General features: G+C 41.8%; 1 protein-coding gene across 3 annotated transcripts in view; it reads right to left on the bottom strand.

Moving 5' to 3' along the window:
- LOC115116752 (NEDD8-conjugating enzyme UBE2F-like) overlaps positions 1-16,181 on the bottom strand; it is a 94,881-nt gene extending 78,700 nt beyond the window's left edge. Inside the window, exons 1-4 of one of the 3 annotated variants that reach the window (XM_029645234.2) lie at positions 15,970-16,181; positions 12,155-12,291; positions 6,318-6,347; positions 4,441-4,506 (exon numbers count right to left, since the gene is read on the bottom strand). In XM_029645234.2, coding sequence (XP_029501094.1) covers positions 4,441-4,506; positions 6,318-6,347; positions 12,155-12,272 — 214 coding nt within the window. In that variant the 5' untranslated portion in view covers positions 12,273-12,291; positions 15,970-16,181. Of the gene's footprint in view, positions 1-4,440; positions 4,507-6,317; positions 6,348-12,154; positions 12,292-12,591; positions 12,714-15,969 lie in introns of those variants that run through there. The other 2 variants (XM_029645235.2, XM_029645236.2) reach the window with 2 other exon arrangements.
- Positions 16,182-18,241: the final 2,060 nt, after the last annotated feature.

Here is an 18,241-nt window from a genome sequence, read left to right as displayed (position 1 = left end):
CATTTCTAAGTTCCCAAGCATTCCCCTTCCCAGTGACAGAAGGCTACATATCACTACGGCTGCTTCCCTGCAGTTTTATCACTATAAACATCCTTCAAACTGCAGTTTCCAGTCCAGCGACTACCGCCTGCTTGCGTCTTCCTGAGTGATTGACAGAAACTCACAGAAAAGACGGGGAAGACTTCATGCCATACAGCCACCCACGGCCTGAGAGAAGAGACAGCTACAGTGTTAGAGGAGGGAGGATCATTATTGCTTACATTAAGCTGATGAAGATGATCATTATAGCTAAGGATAGAAAAATGATTGATCAATGAATGACTCATGTTGAAATCTGGAATACAGGTCTAGTTTCTGAGAAGAGAAACACAGTAGGGACTGTGTGTGTGGGACAGCTGTACTGAGGTGAATGAGTTAACCCTCTCTCTCCCTGTTGTGTCCTTTAATAATTCCGCGGCTGAGACTACCAGATGGACACTCACCTCTCTGCTCCTCTACTGGTCATTACTTTGTTTACTTTGTCTACATACTCATCTCATATGTATATACTGTACTCGATACCATCTACTGTATGCTGCTCTGTACCATCACTCATTCATATATCCTTATGTACATATTCCTTATCCCCTTACACTGTGTATAAGACAGTAGTTTTCGAATTGTTAGTTAGATTACTTGTTGGTTATCACTGCATTGTCGGAACTAGAAGCACAAGCATTTCGCTACACTCGCATTAACATCTGCTAACCATGTGTATGTGACAAATAAAATTTGATTTGATTTGATTTAGAGGTTGACTCCAGAGCAGAGGTGCCATGACTTTAACGATGTAATACAATAGCAGGCTATAAGATGTTTATTTAAAAAATATATAGATTTTACCTTTATTTAACTATGCAAGTCATTCTTATTTTACAATGACGGCCTACCCCGGGCCAAACCCTCCCCTAGCCGGGGCGATGCTGGACCAAATGGGACTCCCGATCACAGCCGGTTGTGATACCGCCCGGGATTGAACCAGGGTCTGTCGTGACGCCTCTAGTACTGAGAGGCAGTGCTTTTAGACCGCTGTATCACTCGGGAAGAGAAGAGAATACACTTAATTCAGAGTTAAAGAGGGCTTAGAGCCTTGGCGGTGGGCACACACACACACACACACACACACACACACACACACACACACACACACACACACACACACACACACAGCTCAGCAAATAAAAGGGTATCCTTTTAAAAGACTAACTGGCTGACAGCTGTGCAGAAAGAGAGTGAGAAGAGGTGTCTCCTTAACTAATACATCACATCTCTAAATGCATAACGTTCCCGCTTTTCTTGGAATTTCAATTCCAGCCGGGAGAACCGGTGGGTTTCAACACCTGTATAGTACATTTCTCTCCTGGGTCGTTCAGCTATAAATCGCCATTATCCCTCCCACAGTTTGTGAATTTAAAAAGATCAACTTCCCCCAAAACCCAAATAATACCTTTGCAAACAGCCGAGTAAATTAAGGTTGGGTTTCAATCGCCTCCAACGTGTTCAAAGGACCAAGGCCGTTTGAGGCTGAAGAGCCCTATACGGATTGACCATGCAAATGCATCCTTCTAGCAGGATGCACATGCCCTGTCAAATGGACCCTAAGATGCGGGAATAGGTGGTTAGTTTGTTGGCCCCCAGTGGCAGTGTTGCCAACTTAGCGACTTTGTATATTAAACGAATTCAGACCCCCTCAGCGATTTTTAATAGTAAAAGATTATTGCGACCAATTCAGCTACTTTTTAGGCTGCCTTTGGGGAGTTTTGACACCAGGGCCAGAGTTGTTTCATAACAGTTGGGGCTTTGTCCTGTAGACAGGGGCTGAGAGATTTGTGGGTCCCAGAAAAAAGGGGACTTTCTAAAATAATGTTCTGCAATTTTACATGACTGGAGACTAGAGGTCGACCAATTAGGATTTTTCAACACCGATACCGATTATTGGAGGACCAAAAAAGCAGAAACCGATTAAATAATGAATTCACGCATGCACGCACGCATGCACACACGCATACATGCATACATACATACATAGCCAAAAGTTTTGAGAATGACACAAATACACATTTTCATAAAGTCTGCTGCCTCAGTTTGTATGATGGCAATTTGCATATACTCCAGAAATGTTATGAAGAGTGGTCAGATGAATTGCAAAGTCCCTCTTTGCCACGCAAATGAACTGAATCCCCAAAAAACATTTCCACTGCATTTCAGCCCTGCCACAAAAGGACCAGCTGACATCATGTAAGTGATTCTCTCGTTAACACAGGTGTGAGTGTTGACGAGGACAAGGCTGGAGATCACTCTGTCATGCTGATTGAGTTCGAATAACAGACTGGAAGCTTCAAAAAGGAGGGTGGTGCTTGGAATCATTGTTGTTCAATTGTTGTGAAGAAGGCTTCAGGGTTCCCAAGAAAGTCCAGCAAGCGCCAGGACCGCCTCCTAAAGTTGATTCAGCTTCGGGATCGGGGCACCACCAGTACAAAGCTTGCTCAGGAATGGCAGCAGGCAGGTGTGAGTGCATCTGCACGCACAGTGAGGCAAAGACTTTTGGAGGATGGCCTGGTGTCAAGAAGGGCAAAGAAGCCACTTCTCTCCAGGAAAAACATCAGGGCCAGACTGATATTCTGCAAAAGGTACAGGGATTGGACTGCTGAGGACTGGGGTAAAGTCATTTTCTCTGATGAATCCCCTTAATTATTTGGGGCATCCGGAAAAAGCTTGTCTGGAGAAGACACGGTGAGAGCTACCATCAGTCCTGTGTCATGCCAACAGTAAAACATCCTGAGACCATTCATGTGTGTGGTTGCTTCTCAGCCAAGGGAGTGGGCTCACTCACAATTTTGTCTAAGAACACAGCCATGAATAAAGAATGGTACCAACACATCCTCTGAGAGCAACTTCTCCCAACCATCCAGGAACAGTTTGGTGATGAACAATGCCTTTTCCAGCATGATGGAGCACCTTGCCATGAGGCAAAAGTGATAACTAAGTGGCTCGGGGAACAAAACATCAATATTTTGGCCAGGAAACTCCCCAGACCTTAATCCCATTGAGAACTTGTGGTCAATCTTCAAGAGTCAGGTGGACAAACAAAACCCCACAAATTCTGACAAACTCCAAGCACTGATTATGCAAGAATGGGTTCGCATCAGTCAGTGGCCCAGAAGTTAATTGACAGCATGCCAGGACAGATTGCGGAGGTCTTGAAAAATACTCTTCCATCAACTTCATGTAATTGTCAATAAAAGCCTTTGACACTTATGAAATGCTTGTAATTATACTTCAGTATTCCATAGTAACATCTGACAAAAATATCTAAAGACATCGTGTTGTGGGGGTAATTTACTGCAGGGACTGGTGTACTTCACAAAATAGATGGCATCATGAGGATGAAAAACATGTGGATATATTGAAGCAGCATCTCAAGACATCAGTCAGGAAGTTAAAGCTTGGTCGCAAATGGGTCTTCCAAATGGACAATGACCCCAAGCATACTTCCAAAGTTGTGGAAAAATGGCTTAAGGACAACAAAGTCAAGGTATTGGAGTGGCCATCACAAAGCCCTGACTTCAATCCCATAGAACATTTGTGGGCAGAACTGAAAAAGTATGTGCGAGCAAGGAGGCCTACAAACCTGACTCAGTTATACCAGCTCTGTCAGGAGGAATGGACCAAAATTCACCCAACTTATTGTGGGAAGCTTGTGGAAGGCTACCCGAAATATTTGACCCAAGTTAAACAATTTAACGGCAATGCTACCAAATACTAATTGAGTGTATGTCATCTTCTGACCCACTGGGAATGTGATGAAAGAAATAAAAGCTGAAATAAATAATTCTCTCCACTATTATTCTGACATTTCACATTCTTATAAGGTGAAAGCACCAATTTGTAAGTCGCTCTGGATAAGAGCGTCTGCTAAATGACTTAAATGTAAATGTAAATGTAAAATAAAATGGTGATCCTAACTGACCTAAAACAGGGAATTTTTACTAGGATTAAATATCAGGAATTGTGAAAAACTGAGTTTAAATATATTTGGATAAGGTCAACTGTACATACTACCTCAACTAACCGGCACCCCCCGTATATATTGTTATTTTTTACTGCTGCTCTTTAATTACTTGTTACTATTCTCTCTTATTCTTATCCATATTTATTTTTTAAAACTGCACTGGTGGTTAGGGACTCGTAAGTAAGCACATGTGACTAATAACATTTGATTTGATCTAAGTACCTACCTCTGAAGACTAAAGGGATTATAAACAGCTTCCAAACTGCCACCATATCATAACTACCACAGCAACTAGCTAACTGCACACTTTTGTTCTAGATTTGTTATTTTATGTGGGTCTCCAAACACACAGGTTGGATATTAGTGAAATGGAGGGTGGCTGGTCTTACCTGGAGAGACAGCCAGCTGAAAGTGGTGTAGCTTGTTCTCATCAGGGAAGCTGGCTTTACACGTACCTGGGATAAGGAGGAGGAAGTGGGAGAAGAGACAGCGATAAGGGCATTTATAAACTAGGTGGTTTGAGCCCTGAATGCTGATTGGCAGAAAGCAGTGGTATTTCAGAACATATACCATGGGTATGACAAAACATTTATTTGTACTGCTCTAATTACCTTGGTAACCAGTTTCTAATAGCAATAAGGCACCTCAGGGTTTGTGGTATATGGCCAAAGTACCACAACTAATGGCTGTATCGAGAACAGCCCTTAGCCGTGGTATATTGACTATATACCACAAACCCCTGAGGTGCCTTATTGCCTTAATGTCTCAGTTGTTACTAGCTAACGATTACAGTTGCATTTATCTTCGCTGGGAAATGTAGATGGATTCACATAGATTAAGATAACTATGTGTGCATTATACATCTAGGTCTAGCTTATCTCATCCACGTTATGCTAATATGCACTGAGTGTACAAATCATTATGAAAAACTGCTCTTTCCATGACATACACTGACCAGGTGAATCCAGGTGAAAGGTATGATCTCTTATTGATGTCACTAGTTAAATCCAATTCAAATCCGTGTTGATGAAGGGAAGGAGACAGGCTAAATAAGGATTTTTAAGCCTTGAGACATGAATTGTGTGTGTGCCATTCAGAGAGTGAATGTGCAAGACTAAATATTTAAGTGCCTTTGAATAGGGTATGGTAGTAGGTGACAGGTGCACCGGTTTGTGTCAAGAACTGCAACGCTGCTGGGGTTTTCACGCTCAACAGTTTCCCATGTGTATCAAGAATGTTCCACCACCGGGGAGTCAGGTAGCCTAGTGGTTAGAGCGTTGGACTAGAAACCGAAAGGTTGCAAGATTGAATCCCCGAGCTGACAAGGTAAAAATCTGTCGTTCTGCCCCTGAACAAGGCAATTATAACCCTTTGTTTCTAGGCCGTCATTGAAAAGAAGAATTTGACCTTAACTGACTTGCCTAGTTAAAATAAGGTCAAATAAATGTTTAAAAAAATAAATAAAAAAAGGACATCCAGCCAACTTCACACAACTGTGGGAGACATTGGAATAAACATGGGCCAGTATCCCTGTGGAACGCTTTAGACACCTGGTGGAGTCCACGCCCCTACAAAGTGAGGCTGTTCTGAGGGCAAAAGGGGGGGTGCAACTCAATACCACCCTGCATACCACTGCTGGCTTGCTTCTGAAGCCAAGCAGGGTTGATCCTGATCAGTTCCTGGATGGGAGACCAGATGCTGCTGGAAGTGGTGTTGGAGGGCCAGTAGGATGTACTCTTTCCTCTGGTCTAAAAAAAATATCCCAATGCTCCAGGACACTGCCCTGTGTAGGGTGCCGTCTTTCGGATGGGACGTTAAACGGGTGTCCTGACTCTCTGAGGTCATTAAAGATCCCATTATCGTAAGGATGTCAACCCCGGTGTCCTGGCTAAATTCCCAATCTGGCCTTCAAACCACCTAATAATCCCCAGTTTACAATTGTCTCATTCATCCCCCTCCTCTCCCCTGTAACTATTCCCCAGGTCGTTGCTGCAAATGAGAACGTGTTCTCAGACAACTTACCTGGTAAAATAACAGATAAATAAATAAATAATATTTGGCTGTGGAAGTAAGCAGTCACATCATCTGCCAATGGCTCTGAATCCCCCCCTGGTGTTCAGACTGGAGCACTACACTACAGCTGAGCCAGCCACTGCTGTCTGCACATATCTCCCTCTAAGACACAGTGAGACTAATGAGCCATCAGAACCACAAATCAGCTATTGTATAATGTTACACTGCATAGTGTTAAAGGGTGTATACTTACTAGGGAGGTTGGCTTCAAGTTCTGCAACTTCTGCAATGAGAGAGAAGGAGGGGGGGAGACAAACTAAGAACGCATCCTGCTTGCGTTGGTAGCTAGGAATGAGCAGTCAGTGGTGCGCACCAAATCCTAAAGGAACAACACATCCTCTCCCACACTCCCTTCCCAGTCTCTCCTGTCTCCCTCAGACCTTTGTTGTTTGGATGCTACAAACTAACTAGAGGAGATGCCCAAAATAACCCTGCAAAACAGTTACGTCATCATTCATAGGCTGAGTGTGTCACTAAAACAAATGTTATGAAACTGTAGCTACACATTGTAATTATGCATCTCATAAATCAGGGTGCAAATAACTCAAACAAAAAAAGACAATAGGACGGATAGACCAGACTTGCAGACGATTCAGCAAATCATTTGTACCTGGTAACCAAGTCAGGTTGTTTACAGACAGAATCAAGTGGAGCAGACCTAACTCAGCAGGAGGAAGGGTTTGCATTGCAAGCACACACACACACACTCTCTCTTCACAGTCCCCAAGTGCAGAACAGACTATGGGAGGTGCACAGTACTATAAAGAGCCATGAAAACATGGAACTCTATTTCACATCAGCTAAATAGAGAATTAGATGAAAATACACCTTATGGAACAGCGGGGACTGTGAAGCAACACAAACAGACACATGATAACATACGCACTATACACACACATGTACTTGTGTTGTAGATATGTGGTAGTACAGGCCTGAGGGCACAGACTTTATATGTTGTGAAATCTGTTGTGAATGTATAACTGTTTTAATGTTGCTGTACCCCAGGGGATCCATAATAAACACACACACACAAGCTTGAGAATGCTATATTTTTACCCCCTTCCAGACAGTCCAGTCTATGACTGTATAGCAACAGTAACACTATGGAGTCCTGTCTGGAGAGAAGGGGTTACACTTTGTGTTCCTCTTTCCGTACAATCCCTGCCGGTGCTCTGGCCACAGTAAATGAGGCTTTGATACAGTGCTGTGCTAGCAATATTAAAACAATACATCATGAGAAAATTGAGATTGGAAAGTGCAAACTTTACATGGATTATACAATGACTAGTCTGGTGTAGTTTATGCTGCACACTGCGCAGCATGTTCCCACGCTCAGATCTCAGAGAATGCCGTCAGTAGATGTTGGGGTGGATAATTAAAGTTGCAATATGCAGGAATCGTTCCACCATTTCCTGGCTGCTAAAATTATAATAGTTTGCCTAATTTCAGTATGACATAAAACAAGCATGTATAGTGTAGAGAAACATTGTACCCTCTAAACCGCTTTAAAATATATTTTCTATAACCAACAGTATTGTATTTTCAGCAGTTTCATGCTGGTGTACAAAACCAAAAGTAAAATGACTCAAAAATTAAACACAGAAATACTGCACTTCTTAAAATTATTTTCAATGAGAACGACAGATCTTCATATTGAATTCATATTTCTATGTGAATTTTGTCAAATCGCTCAGCGAAAAAGTTACATGTTTCAGCTTTAAAAGAGGATGATTGTTCTACCACATTATGGAACAGTGGTAGGACAATAAACAGTGAATATGGCGGTAATAGGGCAGTAATAGAGACTGACAAGGACAGGGGGAGGTGGTGGAAGAGAGGAAAGATACATCTGAATCCGTAAAGGAGTCTAGAGCTGATGATGATGCTACCTCAGAACAACGTTCCGGTCTTGCTAACGTTCAAGCCCCCCTCCTCAATCACTTCACTGGACAGATGAGCAGCAAAAGAGATGCGACTCTAGCTAGATATTAAAGAAACACTACAGAGGAAGTGAGCAAAATATGACCTCTATTGTTCCTCTGGAGGACTGACTCTGCAGGCTAAGAGACATAACAGCAAACTCAAATGACAGAAAGAACTTCAGAACTTTATTTGACCTGAACTACCCAGGAAGTGGGAAAAAAAATTGCGGGAGCGAAAGGAGAGGAAAGCGGTCTAGGGAGCGAAAGGAGAGGAAAGCGGTCTAGGGAGCGAAAGGAGAGGAAAGCAGTCTAGGGAGCGAAAGGAGAGGAAAGCGGTCTAGGGAGCGAAAGGAGAGGAAAGCGGTCTAGGGAGCGAAAGGAGAGGAAAGCGGTCTAGGGAGCGAAAGGAGAGGAAAGCGGTCTAGGGAGCGAAAGGAGAGGAAAGCGGTCTAGGGAGCGAAAGGAGAGGAAAGCGGTCTAGGGAGCGAAAGGAGAGGAAAGCGGTCTAGGGAGCGAAAGGAGAGGAAAGCGGTCTAGGGAGCGAAAGGAGAGGAAAGCGGTCTAGGGAGCGAAAGGAGAGAAAAGCGGTCTAGGGAGCGAAAGGAGAGGAAAGCGGTCTAGGGAGCGAAAGGAGAGGAAAGCGGTCTAGGGAGCGAAAGGAAAGGAAAGCGGTCTAGGGAGGAAGATTAAGGGGAGGGAAAGACTATAAAGAGTGAGCAACAGGACAATTGTGATCAATGTACAATTGGACAAATGTAAAGACAGACCGTATGGAAAGAGTATGAAAAAAAGAGACACGGAAAGATGGAACCTTTGAAATGAATGAGAAGAGAAATACTGCTTAAGGCCCTGGAAGCTCTCATTCAGGGGCAAGAAGATTGAGATCAGGGGATAAAGCGAGGCAGGAAGAGAGACAAAAAGAGAGAGATATGAGAGCTGGAACGCAGGAGAGGACGAGGGGGACAAAACCCACCCCGACAAACAGTTCCATGGGCCGCTGCATGAATACTAAAACCAAAGGCAGATTAGACAACCCAGACAGACAGTGAAGCCAGACTGCCTATATTCCCTCTATCCCCAATATCACCCAGCCTGTACTGTCTACAGAACAGTCTACACTGACCTCCAGCATTAGTTGAGCTGCGCACTACTGTAGCTCCTTTCATATGTATCTTGTGTTATTTTATGACTGGTTATGACACCTAAACAAGAGTGTCAAAAACCACCACACAAGGCAAAGCATTCCATTACACAATAGCCTATATGTCAACACTATTTGTATATATTTATTTATTTATTGACCATGTTAAATTATCCTTGTAATTGCACACACATTGATATCAGACACGCACCCACCCCAATGCTCTGTTGCTGATGACTGGGATGATTGCAGGACCAGGGCAAGACACCCTAATTTGACTGGTGACTGATATAAGGGCATGTCTGAAGTGAAACAGTATGGACATAATGCTTCATGACAGTCATAAAGTGTATTTTCTACAAGTTATTTGAAATACGAAGAGAAAAAAAACATGACTAAAGAATTAATTACAACAACTAAAGGATTTAACAAAAAAAAGCTTTCAAACTAAAAGGACATTTCTTGTCAGAGAAAAAACTAATTTGAATAAATGTGGGTTTTGACACTCTTATTTTTGGTATTTTTAATTTTTATTAGGATTCCCATTTGCTGTTGCAAAATCAGAAGCTACTCTTGCTAGGATCCACACAAAACATGACAATGCAGAACATTAGACAATAACAGCTCAAGGACAGAACTACATACATTTTAAAACGGTACACATAGCCTACATACATATACATATAAGACATACACACAAAATCTACAGTACCAGTCAAAAGTTTGGACATCTACTCATTCAAGGGTTTTTCTTTATTTTTACTATTTTCTACATTGTAGAATAATAGTGAAGACATCAAAACTATGAAATAACACACATGGGATGAGTTGGAGCGCAAAGTGAAGGAAAAGCAGCCAACAAGTGCTCAGCATTATTGGCAACTCCTTCAAGACTGTTGGAAAAGCATTCCAGGTGAAGCTGGTTGAGAGAATGCCAAGAGTGTGCAAAGCTGTCATCAAAAATCTCAAATATTACATACATTTAGTTCTTTCCCCACACGTTTTGGTTACTACATGATTTCATATGTGTTATTTCATAGTTTTGATGTTTTCACTAGTATTCTACAATGTAAAAAATAGTAAAAATACAGAAAAACCCTGGAATGAGAAGGTGTGTCCAAACCTTTTACTGGTGCTGTAGGTCAAATAGGGGAGAGGCGTTGTGCCATGTAGATGTCATAACCAGCCATAAAATATTGCAATATATGTTATCACAAGTGTGGTAAAAACGTATGTATTTTTCCACATATACACGTCCTATGTGTTTTAATCAAATCAAATATATGCACTGAGCTTGTCTGATACTTTAAGTGAACTGTTTGATGAAATAATTAAGACACAATGACTAGAGGGTTAATTGATGAGGGTAAATTGATTTGATTGTGCTGGGCCTGGCTCAGACTTGCTGTGCAGCATAATTAAAAAAAAGTGACAGCTAGTGACTGTGTGACTAGCACCTATTGTCTCACTCTCCTTCCTGCTGCAGCGACCACCACAGAACACCAACAGTGTTTATTTTGATGTCTGTGTTGCTGAAGCTGTAACATATTTACAGCCATTTCTGACTGAAAAGTTGTAACCGAAATCCCTCATTTGTTGAGGAAAAACATTCCTTATTCCCTCAACCCTTGCACTCTTTATGTGACACACGTATGCGCGTGTCAAAGGGCCTGACCTATGGCATATCATAATCACATCAATAAATTGGTAATAAACTCTGAAAAACGTGACACATGTGAAAGCAAAATGGATACAGAGGACGTGACAAATAAACTTGAAAACGGGAGAATGTTTACTAGTTGCTTGGGAGGTAAAGGGGAAGTCAGATGTGTGGAATAAATGTGACTAGTTGTGGAAAACACTGGAGATCAAGAAAAAGAAGGGAAGGAGGGGCTTCCAACTTTGTGGCAACAGTTTGGGGAAGGCAATTTCCTGTTGGGGAAGGCAATTTCCTGTTTCAGCATGACAAAAGCACATTTGTTATAAAAGAATCTTATTTTTATTGGTGTTGTTCTTACATAATATAACCATATACAATTTCAGTAGCAAATGTCTTAGACTGATGGACTGTGCCATCCCCTCGGCCTCCACAATGGATCAGTCCACTCAGACAGGAGCCAATCAGACAGGTGTCTTGTAAACGTGAATGCACCAATTTGTAAGTCGCTCTGGATAAGAGCGTCTGCTAAATGACTTAAATGTAATGTAAATGTAAACCATGATAATCATTATTTCTTTATTTTGCTACCACTCGACTAAAGAACTCTTGGTCGACCAACAGCCTAGCGACCAAACAATTGACCAGTCAACTAAATGGGGTCAGCCCTGTAATATATATGGACGTGACAGTGTTATGACAGGCTATGACATGTTATGTCAGCTGTTGTGACATGGTTATGACTGTGTCATAACACTGCGTGTCAAGTGTTACCAACTTTTCTAACTAAAATAAAGAGATATTGGACACTGTATAATATTCTGTAGTCTACACTAGAGGTCGACCTCTAGTCTACACATTTTGCCATTACTTATGCTGTGTTCTTATGCTATCCGAGTGACTCAAACATTCTAACAAAATCTATACCATGACATTTAAAAAATACAAATAAAAAAAGTATTCTCCCCGACTGTCTAGTTTTTATTTGGGAGATTCTTAGTTCTCAAAGATTATCTTATTTAAATAAAAAAATATAGCTCCATTCTTTTTTTCTACATTCTTCATATCTGGTTTTAGTTGTTCAAGTTGATATTGAAAACGTTTTACTATAGCAAAAAAAATAAAAATGGAGATATATTTTTGTGCATGGCAGTGACGATTTAGCAGCAGCGACCCAACTCTGCTAAATGAATATATAGGAAATACTGGCATTACAAAGAAGCACAGCCAGGTCCATCCGTATGCTAGTGTGAAAAGAGTTACTGGAGGAGATCCATATATACATGTAGAGAACGTTGTGTGTGTTGTACCTTTGATGAGCAGTCGGTCCCTGATAGAGACCCTGTGAGAGGAGTCGGAGGGGCCCCCAGGGGGCCGGCCAGTCTTCACCCCCTCGTCCCTCTTCAGCTTACTGGCCAACGTCAGCATGGCTGCCCCGCGCTCTCTCCTGAAAACACACAATGACATGACAGAGCAGTTGATCAGTGACTGTGACACATGTAGTGATATTACAATACAACATGACCAATTAATAATAGCAGTAGGATATATAGACACACCCAACATGAAAAAAAATAAAGGAAATAACCTGGCACTCAAATCCCTGAATACACTCGTTTGCAGTTCACAAGTTCATTAGACAAAGTAAAGTCCTGCCAGAGCACGTACAGGAATACTGCCACTCAACAACCACTTTGGCCGCCAGATTGTGACTGAATGTGTTAGTGACAAGTACCCCATTAGATACCCTTTTGTCTCCTGCTGGCTCAGTGGAATTAGGACACCAGTCACCCAGCACCTCCGGGACCCGCCTCATTATCCCAAAAGTCACTGCAGCATCGAAGTTGCTGATAACAACAATGGCTCCTCAACCACATAGCTGGTGACTCCTTCATGCAACTGGAACCTTCGCTGTCAATGGGAATTACATGCGATGTGAAACATGTTTGATAGACTGGCACAGTGGCACAACTAATGGAATGAATCCAAAATCACTTATCTTGACAGTTGGCAGCAAGAATGTTTAGACGGTCATGCTTGACTACAAAATCAGACTTATGTTTCTAGTTACCTTTCTTCAGTGCATGATGAGTTACCTAAATAGAGTTTTTAGACAGTTTTATAGTGTTTAAGTCAGACTTAATTAAAGCATTACTTTAAAACAAAGCCCATGTCTGACAGCTCCTCTGTGTTTTAATGGGCTGAACTTCTCTGTTCTCCTCAATCACTTGCCTAGGCTACATTCTAGTCTACCACCACAGGGGAGAGACCAACCAACCAATTCTAGCTAGCCTATTCCCCCTGGCATGCCCTTTAGGTGTGCATAGGCTAGATATAAGCAATGTTCCAGTGGCTTGGGCAGGGCCCAGGCTGGGGGATAGGCATAGAGGCCAGGTGGTGTTGTTTTCAGAAAAAGTCCCAACAGGAACCATTTTATAAGTCAGCCCTAATGGACCCAGAATAGAGCTTGTCCTAGCCTAATACAAGTTTGTCCCACACAGACAAATACCATGACAGGAATGCTTAAAACTGTAAGAGGGAGAGGTATTCACTTCCCAGCTGTTCACACCATTGATCAGGATGAGTAGACTAATTACAGCCAGGCTAATTAACGGGAAATAATAAAATAGCTGACGGTGATTAGGTGTTCTAATTACAATTAGGCTGACAATGATTAGGTGTTCTAATTCCAATTAGGCTGACAATGATTAGGTGTTCTAATTCCAATTAGGCTGACAATGATTAGGTGTTCTAATTCCAATTAGGCTGACAATGATTAGGTGTTCTAATTCCAATTAGGCTGACATTGAGAGAGATCATGCACAGCTCTGTAGGCAGTCTTTAGACAGTTTTTCCTTTAATCGGCTTGTTTACTAAGTGTTCCCAGTGGTCAACTTAGTCTGAATATGAGCAGATGGTTGGCATCATGCAGGTTTCAACACCAGTTCTTCAGTCAACACAACGCAATCTATGGCCAGCTTGGCAGCCAAGGACAAACTGCCAGGAGGGAAGCAAAAGCACAACAGTACACAGTAGTTCAGTCAGACTAGCCTTCTGTATGAGTCATTCACCCGCTGTGAGACTGGCTGTGCGAAGTGGTCATTCCGATGAGGTTATTCTCTCAGTTCAGCTGTGGCCGTCATAGCAAGTGGCCGTCATAGCTGGCTAGTGGCTAGGCCAGGGGTACTCAACTCCTACCCTGCGAGGTCCAGAGCCTACTGATTTTCTGTTTTACCTAATAATTAATTGCACCCACCTGGTTTCCCAGGTCTAAAGCAGTCCTTGATTAGTGGGGAACAATGAAGAAATACAGAGGGAATTTCTGGCTTCGAAGTCCAGAGTTGAGTTTGAGAGGGCTAGGCTGTCATAGCTGGCTAGAACAGCTACCTACCCAGCCAGAATAATTCCAATAGTTCAGCTTGGCTTGAAGAATCACTGACTGAGTAGTCTACTCAGTTTCATACAAAGGAATGGAATGTGTCTGCGACTCTGCATGCATTTATGCTGCAATAATAACAGTGAGGACTGCAGTCAAGCCAGCTCTTGAAGTTCACAAGTAGGCCAAATTGATACCAGACTATGATAATGTTGTATTGATCCATCAAATCATGTTCCTTGTTCTGAAAGTAATAGGAACAACCCCCAGGCATGGGATGACTGCACCTAAACCAGAATATCAACCCCAAAATCTTGCCGCCCTAGGCTGCTTCAGCCTGCGAGGGAAAATGTGGAGTGAGGGCTTGTGTTCAGAGAAGTGTGTGTGAGAGAGGGTTGCCTGGGTATCAGATATCAATGTTTCCATGAAGTGTGTGCCCAGTTTGACCCCCACCTGTTTCAGTTGACACTGAAAGGTATTCAATTTCCCAGCTGTTCACACCTTTGATCAGGATGTAAGTTAAGTTGCTTGCCAGCCAGCAATACAGGGCATGCTCAGCCTGCACAGAACCGGCATGCATTCACACCTTACTTAGAAGAAGCCGATTGCCCTAGCCATGTTTACAGACTGACCATGTAAATAATTCAACAGCTTGGATTGGCAGGTTGTTCATTTCCCCAAATCAATGTATGGAAACCAGACATAGAATTTTATAGAATTCTATGTCGGGCAGAAATTATCTTTTGAATCAGGAAAGTTTCCTTCCACGACCTCTACATGCCAGAATGATGAATAAAAGGATTGTGAGACAATATGTCCACATGAAAGTATAATTCCATAAACTTTTCAAAGGACTGGCAGTGCTTTCATCTGAAGCATGCGCAGAACCATGTAAACATTTGGACGAGCTCAGCAAGTTGCTGATTTCTGCCAGGCAAAGGGCAGAGCTGCATTGCACCAATGCAGGAAGTCCGACAAACCGATTTGTTTTCCCATAATAAGCACTGCCAGGATGATGCTGCTTCAGACATCGTTGTCATTTCAATTACAACGAAAAAAAGAAAAAGTGATGTTCAGTGAACAGTTAGTACGTAGCCGGCACGAAGGAGAGACATGCAACAGATAGCAACCCCCAAAAAATCTGGTTAGCTAGTTCATATCTAGAAAATACTGATAGCTAAGAGTAACTAGTTGGGATAAAGATATGAGGTTAGCTACCTATGTGACAGTGTGGGAACATTGTTTACCTTGTTTACCTAGTTAACTACACTGTTTTTGTATAGCTAGCTAGTAAACTACAAAAGCAATGACATAGCAAGCTAACTAACATTTTAAGCTAAATAGTTAACTAGCTAAGTACCTAGACATATGAATAATTAGCTAACTAATCAGTACAGCAATCCAGTTAACCAGCTCTTAAGCGTGATATATTCTATCAAATAACAAGTTAGCTACAGCTCAACCACATATAGCAGGCTAGTTATGCCACAATCACAGATAGAACGATGAGATCTTTGGTTATGGTGTTCGCTAGCTACCGTTACCTAGCTAGGTAAGAAGAAAGTTAGCTACCAGCTAGCCGACGTTAGACATATTCACAAACTTTTAGTTAAAAGCTTAGAATGGGATGACAACTGGATACATTCATACAAATACAAAAGGGTAACTAACACGTTATCAGAGACATTTAAAAATAAATATCGAATTAAATGTCACTTGGCTAGCTAATGTCTGCCCGTTGTGCTTTACCTGCTATCTCAGAGAAAAGGGCTCCGTCTAAACCATAATCAACGACGCTCGGAAGCAAAGGCTCTGGCTGCAACTGCAACAGATTGAAAACTGAACTTCGGTCGCCAAATAGCCTTACAAATATATAATGAAAATGTAAACAAGCTGACTATCAGCTGTAACAACTTCTCCCGGTATCATAAACAGAATTGCAGTGATTGTTCCGTTCGTTATTGTTGTCCGAGCAAATATGAAATGAGAACATTTGTTCCGCAGGAGAAAATAAGTCAAAGCAGTTTAGCAAAATAAGCAACACATTATTTCGTAGCAAGATGCTGAAATTACTCATGAACATTTTGTTTTTGATTCAATGTTGGAAAGATAGAAACATGTTTATTGCTTTGTCTCACTTGCACAGGCCAATGGACTGGATAAGAATTAGTGTCAAAACCAGTATGATTTTTTAAACATCATTATGTTGTTATTTTTTGGTACAGGACATCTCAGTAGTAGTATGGTTTCCAGTTACAACTTGCAGTCACATTTTACAACTACATGCATGAAACAGTATCCAAAAAGTCATTCACATAGAATGTGAACTCCTGAAAATCGAGGTAAAGTGGTCCACCAGCAAACAGCCCAAAACCTTGGATGGTGACAGTTCTTGTTTTATTTGTCAGGACCCGGTTACGAACTCGGGTCTCCGGTGTGAGAAACCGTCACTTCGCAAACTGAGCCACTAATAGTCAGCAGAACCCAGAAGATGAGGCAGACACAGCAGTACTTGAGACAGTGTTTTAATAAAGTAAAAAGGAAAGTTCAGGCAAATATATAAATCCACAACATCAAAAGTAATTCCAAGAGATCAAAGGTAATCCTCTAAGTCAAAAAGGTAAATCCACAAGGTGGTAGGTACAGCAGAAAAAGCCTCAAAAGATAATCAAAAATAAATAAACAAAAACAGCGTACCACAAGAGCGTCCAACTGGCACAACAAATGTTCACAGCATTTCTGGGGCTGGGTGCCAACATTCAAACACAGAGCAAAAACTGAGGAAAACTAAGGGTTTAAATACAATCAAGGGAAACGAGGCACAGGTGCAAATAATAACTGGGAACAAGGGAACAAAAGGGTCAAAAAGCACAATGGGGGCATCTATTGACCAAAACCGGAACAACCCTGGTCAAATCCTGACATTATTGGTAATTAATCATCCCAAAGACTATCTAAATTACATAATACAAAAAATCCCCATCAAAATCTGTCAGTTTAAGCTAGAGATATGCATTTCAATCCACTGCATCAGCCTATATCGGCCTTCTGCATATGCGGTGGAAGGTGGTGGAGCTACAGAGGTGTTTGTCAGACAATGAGACATCCCGAAAATAGGTTCTCTCACTAAAATGTCTGTAGTGTCTGAACGGCTGTACGACCCCCACAAATGTTACGGGACTCGTCTGACGTTGGTAGAGCTGATGTGCCAACTTCTGTCTGTAGCGTCGGAACACTCTCACGAACACAATTGTTTTTTTGCACTACGACCCAGGAGTCACAGGGCTCGTCTGAAGGTAACCCATACAAACAAATTAAAGTATGGAGGTAGTTTTGTGCCAACAAAAATAAGGGGTTAAATATGTGTCCAAAAAAGTATAATTTCATAAACTTTCCTAGATAGAGGACAGACACTTCAAAACAATATTCCTTATGATTTATTTGCCATTTATAAGTGTGTTATTCAATGCATTCAATATTTGAACTTCTTGGGTTTCACTGTATTTGACATAGTCTTGGAAATCCCATCTAATGTGGGAGGCAACCTGTCTGCCTAGGGATTTTGGTCAAACTGGTTGAGCTAGTAAGACCATACCAGATTGGTCAAGCTGGTGGAAACATGGTTGAGCTAGTAGACCAGCTTGTTCAAGATGGCTATTGTAATGGCATTGCTTGAGCTGATATTGACATGGGCATTAATGTTCATTTATTTTTTCATTCAGAACTCTCATGTAAAAGAAACGTATTGACCAAATTTGTATTTGTATTGTTCGTTTTTGTTGGGGGTTACAAGTACATTATCCATTTCAAATTACATGTTTATAAACATGTACCCGTAGAACAAGAAAAAAAAACAGTAGAAATTACATATAGTTTAAGTGATAATAAATTCAATACAAACAGGACATGAAAACAAAAAAGAATTGGGCCTCCACCCCCAACGTCCCATCCCCCAACGTCCCATCCCCCAACGTCCCATCCCCCAACGTCCCATCCCCCAACGTCCCATCCCCCAACGTCC

The sequence above is a fragment of the Oncorhynchus nerka genome, linkage group LG1 (assembly GCF_034236695.1).
Source record: "Oncorhynchus nerka isolate Pitt River linkage group LG1, Oner_Uvic_2.0, whole genome shotgun sequence".
Classification (NCBI taxonomy): Eukaryota; Metazoa; Chordata; class Actinopteri; order Salmoniformes; family Salmonidae; genus Oncorhynchus; species Oncorhynchus nerka.
This window is presented reverse-complemented; position numbering and strand designations above follow the sequence as displayed.